Source organism: Teleopsis dalmanni, chromosome 2 (assembly GCF_002237135.1).
Source record: "Teleopsis dalmanni isolate 2A chromosome 2, ASM223713v2, whole genome shotgun sequence".
NCBI classification, from domain to species: Eukaryota; Metazoa; Arthropoda; class Insecta; order Diptera; family Diopsidae; genus Teleopsis; species Teleopsis dalmanni.
Genome location: NC_051847.1, coordinates 166,866,200 through 166,879,148, shown reverse-complemented (window position 1 = coordinate 166,879,148; position 12,949 = coordinate 166,866,200). Strand labels below are relative to the sequence as shown.

At 28.5% G+C, this 12,949-nt stretch overlaps 2 protein-coding genes across 3 annotated transcripts in view; one reads left to right on the top strand and one right to left on the bottom strand.

Annotated features, from left to right (window-relative positions):
• LOC119682327 (esterase B1-like) overlaps positions 1-12,454 on the bottom strand; it is a 14,932-nt gene extending 2,478 nt beyond the window's left edge. The window contains exons 1-2 of the mRNA XM_038095739.1: positions 12,217-12,454; positions 11,564-12,001 (exon numbers count right to left, since the gene is read on the bottom strand). Of these exons, the coding sequence (XP_037951667.1) occupies positions 11,564-12,001; positions 12,217-12,454 (676 nt within the window). The remainder of the gene's footprint in view (positions 1-11,563; positions 12,002-12,216) is intronic.
• Positions 1-12,949, top strand: part of LOC119679664 (homeotic protein antennapedia) — a 413,608-nt gene that overhangs the window by 192,929 nt on the left and 207,730 nt on the right. The gene's annotated exons all lie outside the window — the stretch shown is intronic.

Below are 12,949 nucleotides of genomic sequence, written 5' to 3'. Positions count from 1 at the left end.
TAGTTGTCTTAAAATAAAAAATATTTCATATAAAAATTACGAATATCTCAAAAATATAAATTGATTGTCTCATTGCTCTTATCGATTACGTATCTTTTGTAATGAATACTTTAAACTCGTAACTTTTAATAAAGTTAAGAAATTTGAAGCTATTCAGCAATGCACTTAGTATGCACAGAAATAAAATTATTTCAGCCAAAGAGTACCCAGGTATTTTTTGATTCCAACTATTCAAATATTAAAGCTTTTTGTACTACCTATTTAATGCAAATAGTACAAAATAGTATTTTGGATATTGTTATTTGCCAAATAATTCAAATAATATAAACAACACTAGTTTTAGTGATATTTTCTCAGTTTAGCCAAAAATAATATATAAATTTAACATATAAATATAATATATTATATAATATATTATTATATACGACCATAAAGAAGCCATCGAGAGATATAATATATTATTATAATATATTGTTATTATATATAATTATTATTATAATTATTATATATTATTATATATATTACTATAAATAATATATTCGAAGGAATGTCGAAATTGAAAATCTGATAAGAATGAAAACATTTTCACTTTGTTAAATCCCAAAAATTGAGGGGTTTCTAACATATAGTCAAAATCAAGTCTCTTAATGAATTCGAACAAAAATAATGTCAGCATCAGCACATTGATATAATTCAAACAAAAGAACGCAACTATAGCTAAGATGGAGTGCATATGTCGGAATAATTTAAGAGAATCTGGATTTGAGAAGACAAAGTGGAGAGATAAATTGTTATACAGAAATAAAAAAAACGAGCCAACAAAAACTACAAAATGTAGGAGAAGGCTCAACAAAGTAAAATACTAACCGGATAGAAGTTATATTTAAAAGTTTTTACTGTCGAAGTTTTGATCAGAAGATGAGGAGTAACTTTTATCTTTTTTTCTCTAACACTTCCAATCATTCGCCAGAAGACGATTTTTAATGTAGATTTTTTTTCTCTTCAATATCTAATTCATAAGTCTAATATGTACATTAAAGAATTCCCTATTAATTTATATACGCAACGCACTGTTTTCATCTTCAAACATTCAATTAAGTTTTACTTCAAAACTTTTTCAGTCAGCTTCAGAAAGTCAACTAGCTTTAACAGTACCTGCATGACTCTGTGCCCTAAGTGATTCAGTTGACGACCGTAGACGACCTGCAAGTCAGATCTATCTATCTAAACAATAAGAAATCATTATACGAAAACTGAAACAAAAACTTATGGCAACTGAAATGATCATAGTCTAAAGCAAATTAAATATCTGGAGTATTGGAATTTAATATAGTGTAAGGGTTTTCATAAAAAGCTGATGTACAACTACAAGAGAATCAATGTCATTGAACCTATACTAAAATAATATAATTGTTAATTACTTTTTATATATGCAGTCCATTTTGTACTTCTATTCTACAAGGTTAAAACGGTTAAGTAACCTTTATCTAATCGAAGCAATTTTGTCTTATTACAATAAAAGCTAAAACGCATTTCAAATTGCAAGACAAGAAACAAGACAAGATTTTTTATGTGTAACGCCCTAAGTGCAGAATGTAGTGCCCAAACGAAAGCCAAACTTGTTCAAGAAACAGGTTTCACCACAACCTCAAAATGTTTTTTTTATTCATTTTCTTTTTATTTATATTTTTCATGTACTTTTGTTTATTTTAAATTTTATCTTGCGACACAGTTTCCGTACGTCAGCTTCTTTTGTTGAAATCGTTTTGTTGTTGGGCTAAAAACTGATGCAGAAGAAAAATACTTGGAAAGAGAAACACACTTGAGTATATAACCGACAATTGGAGCCATGGCACAGCAAGGTCTGCCATACCAAAGGCTAAATTATTAGTTATTAATTTATTTTAAAATAAAACGAAACAAAACAAAAGTGACAAACCATAACCATAAATCTCAGATAGTAAAGTGGAAAATACATATACTCAGCAGAGCCGAAATTAGGTAAAATCTGATTCGAGCCAGTAACGCGAGGTTAAAATCAGAAAAAATAGCAAAAATATCACTAATGAATCAGCTGATTTTAAAACAAAATAGAACAAGAAAATTGAGGTGAAGAGATAGTAATAGTATTTGAAACAAGAATTGAAAACAAAGAAAAAGTAAATTTGGCTTTCCGAAAGCTTAAATACCCTTCACATTAAGAACGTTTGCTGTTCTGTTTAATTCATGTTTTACAATTACAATAAAAATAAAGATATTTACATCTTAAGATATAAATATGTACGTAAGAACAGTAATTAAAATCATTAGATTGTGTAGCAGCTATATATATAGAGCACGTTTTTTAGTCTAAGGAGACCTGAATTCAGATTTAACACTGATGTTTTAAGTAGAAACACTTTTGTTAACAACTACGTTTTAAAAGAAATCAAAAGGTTACTCAGAATAGCAGTGCTATGAAATGTAGAATGAAACATATACCCGATTTTCGATTGTCAGTAACCTGTCCCATTATTTCCAGTTAGTTTTCATAATCGTATACAGTTTGAAGTCTTTATCAAAACGCTTTTGTTATCGATATAAGACTAATTAATAGTCTTCATACGTTCATTTTAATTGAGAACTTATTCTATTATTCTAAGGATAGCAATATGGTAATCAAAGATCCTCAATACGTAAAAAATAAAAGAAGCGTACTGTATTAGTTCGTATACGGTTAGACATCCTGATATAACCGCTGTTACAAAATTAACAGTGTCAATAGACGTGTTATTTCAAATTGATTTTGTTAACAATAAAATTGCTGCTGTGCTGAGAAACACTACTCTATAGTCATTATATTTTGGTTGTTTCGATAAATATTAAGGCCCGTTTCCAAAAAGTTTAATTTTCAGTTTGTAAATTTTGTAAATCGATTCGATTAATTGATAGTTCAAGCAGAACATTATTTTATACATATAAATATTTTATATGGCTTCCAATTTCTTCTTTATAGCATTAAAAACAAATTTCTGAAACCAATATACCACTTTCATATAATTTATGTGAAGCGGTTAAACATTAATAATGATCTTATTTTAACTAAATAATAGTTATATGAAAGTCGTACAATTATTGCTATTATCTCAAGATGTTAGGCGTCTAGAGAAAAATTATATTACAAAATTTAATTAATTAATTAATTTAAAAATTTAATTTTATAGATTAAGTCGTCAGTACTTTTGATTCCTTTTAAATAGCATAGTTAGGTTATGTTAGAGGAAGTGATGGCCATGCGCCCTAAAGCTCACCTGAGTACAAATAAAATTCCACAAAGTGATACCACGGACATACCATAGCAGATAATTATAGTATAGTAAAGTTTTACGCTAAAAAAAGGATTTTCATATACCACACAGCTTTGCATGTGGCATCACGAGTACCAATACAACTCAGTTGGTGTTCTATATAATTTGTATCTGCCAGCTAATAGATACAGGGCAGATATAAAAGCGAACAAGCAATTTAATATTATTGCCTTATTCAAGACAATAACATAAAGTCGAAAATTTTAATTTGTTTAAATTTTATGCTCCGTGAAGTTAAATATTTTTTAGTGTCATTATGCATGTATCTGTATATATGTATGTATAATTTTTTCTTCATTAGAAATCAACTAAAATCATTTTCACATTTCGCCTCACCTGGTATAACTGCTTTCGCTTAAGTCATTTCTTGTTTGATTTTCTACCGTTTCCAACTCTGAAAATGGGACCATTTCTTTCTTTCCATGGTTTTCTTTCTTTTCGGTTAAGTGGGTGTATAACTATAAATAATTGTTGATATTTTTGTTGTTACAGTTATGCACAAAGGATTGCATCTCGAATTTTTCAGGTCAACATCGTGATTAACTACTTTTTTCGTTGTTTGTAAATTGCTTAACTAATTTTAACATTTTTAAGATAATGAAAAATTATGGCGTCGTTAAATTGTATGTGAAATTCGAGCATAAATTAAAATCGAATGATACAACTAAGCTTAGCAATGGAGCTAGTTAAGTTTTGTTTTAAAAATATCATTCAAACTTTTAAATAATTATACAATCGTGTTGGCTTACTCATGCCATATTCCAAAATGGTGGCATATTGTGCTTACGTTGTAACTGAAAATGTTGCGCAAAATATAATAGTTATATTTATATCTAAAGATCTTAGCCAAAACAGCTATAGACTCCGTCTAAGCAAGACTGCATTCGAAGTATATATCAATTTTAACTTATATTGAAAGTTTATACCATAAACTATAAAAAATTTCTTTTTTGGTTTGGTAAGCTTTTTTTTATCAACTTATTGTCAGAGATTCAGATTTTTTTAACTCTTTTAGACTAAAAATACATAAATATATAAATATAAAATCAGAAATTAAAACTCAGATATTATAAATAAAGTCTTTGTCTCATCACCAGTTAACATTTCTGTAGTTAGTCATCGTGAATGATATTCTTAAAGATTGACTGCAAAATTAATAATAATATTAAAATATATATAAACACAATAAAAAGACAAAAGTATCTATTTAATATTAGTAATATTGTGCTCAATTACAATCTATAACACATCTTATTTTTATCTACAAATAACTTCCTTTTCATACACATTATTTTATAGTTAGATAAAGCAGCTCGACAGCTGAAATATAAACCAATTTCCTCATGACTTTGTCATAAGAGTCTCTTGCAAACGGTGGAATTGCTTCATTTAAGCAAAAGTTTCAATAGTGTAGAAGATCATGAAGTATCTTAGCTAGTCTGTGGTCACTACTATCCTCTACTTTTTTAAATATGCGATATCATTTAAAAATTCACGTAATGAAATTACCTTCAAGTCTCTTAACTGCTTCTGTAGGTACCAAATTATCGAAGGAAATTGCATACTTGATGAACTTGTAAAATCCCAGATCCGGCCAACCATCTTTTTTTATTGTGAACTAAAGTGGACATACCTCTGAGCCACTTCTACTAAATATTAATTCAATCAATATTAGGAAGATTATTTAAAATTTGTGTTTTACCATAAGATAAATGTTGATTAGTTGGTTCTGAATTTTTAGTGAATTACAGAGAATGTCACAGCATATTATATTATAGATAGATATATTATAAGATATGATTGTCATAATTAAGTAAAGTAAAAGTCAGTGAAGTATTTACCCTATTCATTTTTTCGTGCTTAGCTAAAATATATATGTGTAGTGCATTATTACGTGCCATATATTACAATACTCTAAAAATTTGAAACCATTTCGAACTTTTATACCTACACAGTTACTACCTACCATAAAGGACTCTATAATTATAATATGTTTTTATATCAATTTATACACCTATTTGGCGTAAAAAATTTCCAAGCCATATCATACAATTACTTTTAATAATTTGTACAGAATTGAAAGCCACCGTTATGAAAAATTAGATTCGTTTTTCAGATATATTATTATTAATATTCTTCTTCATTCTAATCTGACTTATACTCATCTTTCTTATAAAGATAAGAGTTGCAATAAAACAATTTTTAAAAATTAACTATCTGAGTTTTAATCTGCAGTCCCAGTATATAATATCGATTTTTTTATACATTTATTAAAAACGTTTTCATTGAACTTCAGTCACCAGTAATATTAGGTGTAGTAAAAAGAATTCCATTGTTTTCCCAATAGATGGCTTTAATAACCTGTATCCCGTGTTGTATTAGTTCGATCGGATAGCACTATGTGGCGTAGAAGAAAAAAGAGATTTTGTACAAAATAATTTTGTTATTTACGTTATGGTAATTTCGATGTCAAACATGTACCACGTCAAAAATTTCGATAAAATCATGGAAACTGCCGAGTCCAAACGTCATGTAAGCACTGTTTCGACTGCTCAAGACTGCTCAAGAAGATTACACAAAAAACCGTAAGGAACCATTTGAAAAAGGCTGGATACAAAAAGAAGCTCGATTTATGGATGTCACTCGAGTTAACGCAAAAAAGTCTCATGGATCGATTTTCTATCTGCTAATTATTCTAGCTATGGTAAATAGGCCTTCAATTTCATGCAGAAATATTGGATTTATTTTTGCTACACCAATCATACCATAATCCAATTGTACTCATCAGTTGTAGTTTTTTTCGCATTGAAAAATGCGGTTTTTAACATATATTATTTTCTTGCAGTATTTGGATGATATATGATCTCTTCTTTATTCGGTTTGGGATTTCGGGGATGTAGGAATTCAATATTGACAAGGACTAAAGGAATTTTCAGTATAATTGTGAATTTGATTGTTAGGGTTGTGAATTGTTTGAAGGATTTTGGTAAATTATAAAAGTTTTTAACTATACAGAAATCTAAGATTATTTTTAATATTGGATCCAACGCATTTAAAAATGCGATTTATATATAATACATATGTATATATTATTACATATCTTCCTCCTTCCACTCTGATTTATAGTTATCTTCCATGCGACCCAATTGATATCATTAGCTGTTCCTTTTTCGCATTGAAAAATGCATTTTTTGACAAATTATTTTCTTGTAGTATTTGAATGATATACGATCTCTTCTTTATTCATTTGGGGATTTTGGGGATGTAGGATTTTAAATATTGATAAGGACTAAGGAAAAGGAATTTTCAGTATAATTCGGAATTTGATTATTAGGATTGTGAATTGCTTGAAGGATTTTTGTTAATTATAAAAATTGTTAACAATACGGAAATCTAGCATTATTTTTAATATCGGAACGCATTTAAAAATGCGATTTATATATACGTATGTATATATTATTACATATCTTCCTCCTTCCACTCTGATAGTTATCTTCCATGCGACCCAATTGATATCATCAGTTGTTTTTTTTCGCATTGAAAAATGCGGTTTTTGACACATTATTTTCTTGTAGTATTTGGATGATATACGATCTCTTCTTTATTCATTTGGGGATTTTGGGGATGTAGGAATTAAAGATTGGTAGGATGAAGGGATAGGGTATTTTTGGATAAATTTTTATTTCATTATTGGAGTTGTGAATTGTTTGAGAGTTTTAGTTTTCACTCTCTATAGAAATTGTTAACTATTGGGGAATCTGAGTTTATTCTAAAAAGTTTTTTTATTTTTGTGTTGCTTTTACAGGTTCATTGACAATTGCTTTAAAATGAACTCTTAATTGTTTTCGTATGCATATTTCATTGTTACAGTAATGTTTAATCCATGGGCGGATGATTTTCCTTATTTCGATTTCATCGAATAATTCGAATGTTTTCCTTAGCCAAATAAGTTTTTTATACTATTGAGATTTTCTTTGTATTTAACATATTAAGTGTCTCTTCTTTTCTTGTAGGGATGGTGGGTTCATTTAAAGGAAATTTTTTTTCTAAGTTTTACAATTTTATGTTAAAATTTATGTATATATATATATATACATATACATATTCAATATACATATTGTATATATGATATTGTATTTATTTAAAAAATACTTAAGGCAAACATTTTCTCCTAATATTTGTTAGTATTGTTAAATAGGAAAGATTTAATTATTTTTCTTTAATTTAGTTGCTGTCAATTATGAAATTTTCCTCAATTTTTTATATTTAAGTTCAGTAGATATATATATATATATATATGTAGTAATCAGTTGATTTGTTGCTAATTTCAAAACACATTTTTGAGTTTTACATATTTTTGAAATATGTTGAAATGTTCATTATGTTTCATTAGCAACTTTTACAAATTTTTGAGTATTTATTTTTAGTTTTATTTTTGTTTTTTAATTTAATTTCGATTAAATATAAGTAAATGCAAACATTTTGGTTGTATTTCATATTACAATTTTTAGAATTTACTGTACTGAGTTGTTTAGCACGTTATGTCTAAATGGGCGTGGCAGAATTTCACATGGTAATAATGTTTCTGTAATAAATGTTGACTTTAGTTTTATAATTTCAGTTTAGATAAATTCTTTTCGTCTTCTTTGATTTATATTTAATTTTTTTTTATTTAATAAAATACAATATATGTTAAAAATTTTTTGCCAATATAATAAATGTTACTTCGTTTATTCTAAGACAGAATTTACTAAATCACATTTAAGTAGATTGTGTGTAGGAGTGTATGAAAATACATATATTTTTATTAATCCAGTAGTAAAATTTACGGTAAAACCTCAATGTTAAAATAAAAGTAATTCAATTTTGTTTTCTTTAAATATCTTGTATAAATGATTAAAATTAATTGAATTTGTTTTTTACATACATATATGAGAAAAATGCTACAAATTGGTTCAAATCAAATAGCGGTCGGATTTTGACGTATTCAATTCAGATACCAAGTATTCTGTAGATACATTTTTAAACACTAAATTTATGAAAATATCAAATTTTGTATGAAATTAAGTTTACACAAACTTGATAAATTTACACAAAAATTTTACCGATCAAATTTATATCGTATAAATTTATATGTTGTCAATACAGAGTTGCATTTCAATACGAGGAAATCATTTATAAAAATATCTTTGCAAACAAGTTTGAGCTTTTCGCTCAATTTCAGTATTTTATTTTATAATTTATTTATAGCGACACAGCTGATCAATAAAGTTTGCAAAAATATTTACCATATTGCAACGATATTGGCTACACAATTGCGCTGCTGAGCATTGCATTCTGATAATAATAGTGCTATTATATGTAAAGCAGATTGTTAAATTTACACTAATATTTGACTGAGTCCGTGTACGTAAACGCATAAATTTATAGATTTGATAAATTTATATACTCAGTTCTAATACTCATTATATATATATAAACATCTTTGTATACTGTAAAATTTTCCATTGATGCAATTAGAATAATATTTATTTAAATATTATTTGCTTAATTTGTGTTGTTATGTTTCCTTTAAAAACATTGAATATATAATTTTGCTGCTGTCAATCATTATTACGCTTCATTACAGTAACATTTTAACGTTAACATAAATGCAAAATGACACCAAACAGCATACCAAATCTTGATGCTTCTTTTTGTTATTGTAAATTAGTTTTCTCAAATCTTTGGATGAAGTAAACCAATCAACTCTTATAGCATTGAAGAGAAGTACTAATCGCATTTCGCGTTCTATAAGATTTATTTATTGCCTCTCAAATGCTAAAATTAATTCAATTTGCATGGTAAGGTATAAAGGTAAGGTAAAGTATATATGTAGATATTTATAAAATTTATGTTAGTTCATTGAGTTTTCTGTAACTAATCAATTTTACTGATTTTATGAATAATAGCAATTTTAGCTGCAAATGTTTTAATTTATGTTTACTACTGGATCTTTTTGACCTATTCTAATATATTTCTTTTTGTTTAGATTTATGCTGTAGATTTCGATTTAAAAAATAAAAAATTATGATATTTAGTTATTATGCATGTTAAAATATTTTTAATTAATTTAAATTATTTTTATTTTTTAAAAATTTCGTTAAATTACTCATTGCATTTGTGTAGTTGTGACTTAAGACTGATTTTTTTATTTTTAGTTTGTCTTGTATTATTTTTTTAAAAATGCTAGAAATTGGAGGATTTTATTATTATAATTTTATATATATTTTTTATATAATTTTATATTATATCATATAAGTATAGTGGCGTTGACGTTGGAAATTTATGCATTGTAAACTAGAAGATGTTTTACTTACTTGAATATCTTACTTTTTTAACATATTTTCATGTACTTTTCGGAAAATCATAATGAAAGTCTCTCTAATCTCTAAGTCATCTGATCTTGCTTTACTTAAAAATATTTACTTTTGTAATTAAAATTAGAATAAATGGATATTTGTGCTTCAACAAAACAATAAAGTTGTTTATTCTGAATTTCTTTAAGTATTTTAATTTTTAGTTCAAGATTATTTTTCAAATCATAGAATATTATTTTTATTTAAATCATATATACATTAATCCTACATTGAGTTCCGTGTAGTTACAGAGACTCCATTTACATATGACTAAGATATTTAGCATCCTGTGCTTCCTAATCATAATTCATATATATAGGTTAGGTTAGGTTAGGTTACTGGAGCCGTCCGAAAAAGTACTTAGACCATGAGTCCATTGTGATACCCTTTAGAATTTGACATCTGTCACTATAACCATTCAGTACTGGCCACAAAGCCATTGATACGAGCTAGTGAAATAGAATATAGCTCTCTTATTGAATTGAAAAAGTGCGACCCTAAGAAGAGAGTCTATGTCTTGCGAAAGCAGGACAATGTAACAGAAGGTGTATTGGTGATTCCACTTCGTCATCCTCCATGCAATGTCTACAGTGCTATTTTTAATGAATTTCTATTATATGTTTTTTCTCCTGTAATTCAGGATATTTTTTATAATATGGAAAAATTATTTACCTTTTTTATGTATGTAAATTATATTATAAGCTTAGCTTAAAGAGGTCTCTAGCTGAAATTGTTGTCTAGTTTTTATTGAAGTCTTCTGCAAATTTTTGAAGATAATTTTGAAAAATTATTATTTATACATAATATTTTAATAAAATTTCTACTAAGTCAGCTAAAATTATTTTTTGTATTTTATATGTACCCATTTTTGTAATAATTGTATACTTTTAAATATTTTTATGATTAATAAATTTTATACTTTCTTTCAATTTTATTTCAATTTTTGTTTAAGATTTTAATTTTTACGAAATATGTTAAATTTCACAACCTTTTGTATTGTTTTTAATTATTTTTTTAATTATAACAATAAATTTTCCATTTTTCATATACGAAAGTCTAATACTGGACTCACTTTGTAATATTATCGCAGTATATTTAATGAATATCACTTTATTCAAGTATTATTAAATTTATATTATTAATTATAACTTCTGTTAATATCATTATTATGTTAAGCTAGCCATCGTAGCAATGGCGCTACTCGGATGGGCGCGAAAGAACGCGTTCCTTCGGCGCCCGCAAGCCTGACATGTTGTCTAGCTGTTATACGTGGGGGTTCCAGGCAGTCCGGCATAATTAATACTCGCCCTGTCGTTAATTAAATGCATATCAACAGTATGAGAATACAACCGTTGACCGCCCGATAAACTGGCGCAGCACTTCACAAACCCAGCTTGCTCCGCAGGTTTCTCCCTAGGCTGTGTAATTTGGCGTATCGATATGAAACTCGAAAGCGGGCTTTTTTCTTCATGAGATCCTCTCGTCAATAATGTGGCTATTGCGAAAATGAAAAGTGCTTAAAGAACAGGAGAAAGGGGCATAGTAATGAACCAAACAACGATGATGAACGCATACTGTTGCCGCTTGTGAAATTTATGTAGAGCAGTGATAGCTTTGCTAGACTAAAATAACAAGGAATTAAGCAGGAGACAATACCAAATAACGGCCCACCCAGTTGCATAAAGAAAAGGATAGAGAAACGCGTTGAAACCCAAAACCATAGAGCGATAATCACCCCTAAGCACACTCCATAGTGTAATACCGTTTGGTTAATGCGCTCTTCAGGAATAAATCGGCTAATAATATTAACTACAATACCTTTAATGGCTTCTTGGAACCCCAGATAAATACCTAAAAATGCAGTTAAGATGGCAAAAATATTCAGCAGTGCAGTCATCACCTTCACAACGGCTCCAGGAATAACTTGCGCAGCAATAGCAAGGGCGGAGATGTTTTGCTCAAATGCTGAAACTGCCTGTTCATGGCTAATTGAGAAAGTGAAAGAGAAAGCAAAAAATAGAACGGCAATAGCTAAGATAATATAAGCCACACGGTTCGCTCGTATAGCACGATATGTTGCAACTCGCTTGTCACTTTCTATTTTACGGTAAGCAATATTCATTGGGCTTAATATTTGTACAAATAAAATAGAAAATAGTGTGAATGGCAACGTCAGGAAAACATCACGCATAAATGGTAAAAATCGGAAAGTCGGTGATATTGGCAAAGTTCCAGGTAAGGAGCCATAACCACCGCCTAGTAGCACAAATAATTATGCGAACTTCACAATCACATTGGCCAGAAACTTTGAACAACAGACGCTCCCTGAGGCGGCAATCGCAAGCTAAATACAGAAATATAATGCAAGGGCCGTAACCAACAGAGTCAGATAATAAGCCTTCTGTTTATCAAATGTTTTAAATATAAAGGCGCTGTCGAAGGTGACTGCTAGTGAGTAGCGAAAAACATACCATGCAATAGCATCAGGAAATATGCGATACCTAATGCAATCCCCCAGTTTTTACCCAAGTATTGTGTAATCACACTTGCGTAGTCATTACATTCTTCAGACTCTGATAGTGTTCTAAGATAAAGACTCTGTAACCAATAAATAGCTGGATAGGAAATTATTGTCGCAGCAATAAACACCCAAATACCTTTAATGCCTATTTGCACAGGCATAAATACAATTCCAGAACCAATTGCCATTCCTATACATAAAATAACCAGGCATACATCATTTTTGTATAATGGTATTTTGCTTGGTGTCAATATAGTAACTGCTTTTACCTGAATGCTATTAGACATAGTCTATTCCTCAACGTTATAGATTTAATTATTAAAAAAGTTAGGAACAACATTACTGTGTAGGGATTTAATTAATTATCACACTTTTATAATACTGGCATTGCAATAACAAACTGCTATAAATTCACTGTTATAGTATGCTGGAATAAATGTGTTTAATAGGGTGTGGTAATGCTAATAAATAAAAACACTTTTGCGTTTAAAGCAAAAATTGACAGCTATGCTATTTTTCGGCATTTAGAGCTATTTATCAAAATTGTTGAATGCAATAGCTTTAGCCTTGCAGCTAAAAAACTTAATGTAACACCATCCTCGGTCAGTAGAGGCTTGCAACAACTTGAAGAACAGCTAGGTGTTGTTTTGCTAAAGCGCACTACTCGAAATTTCATTTTGACT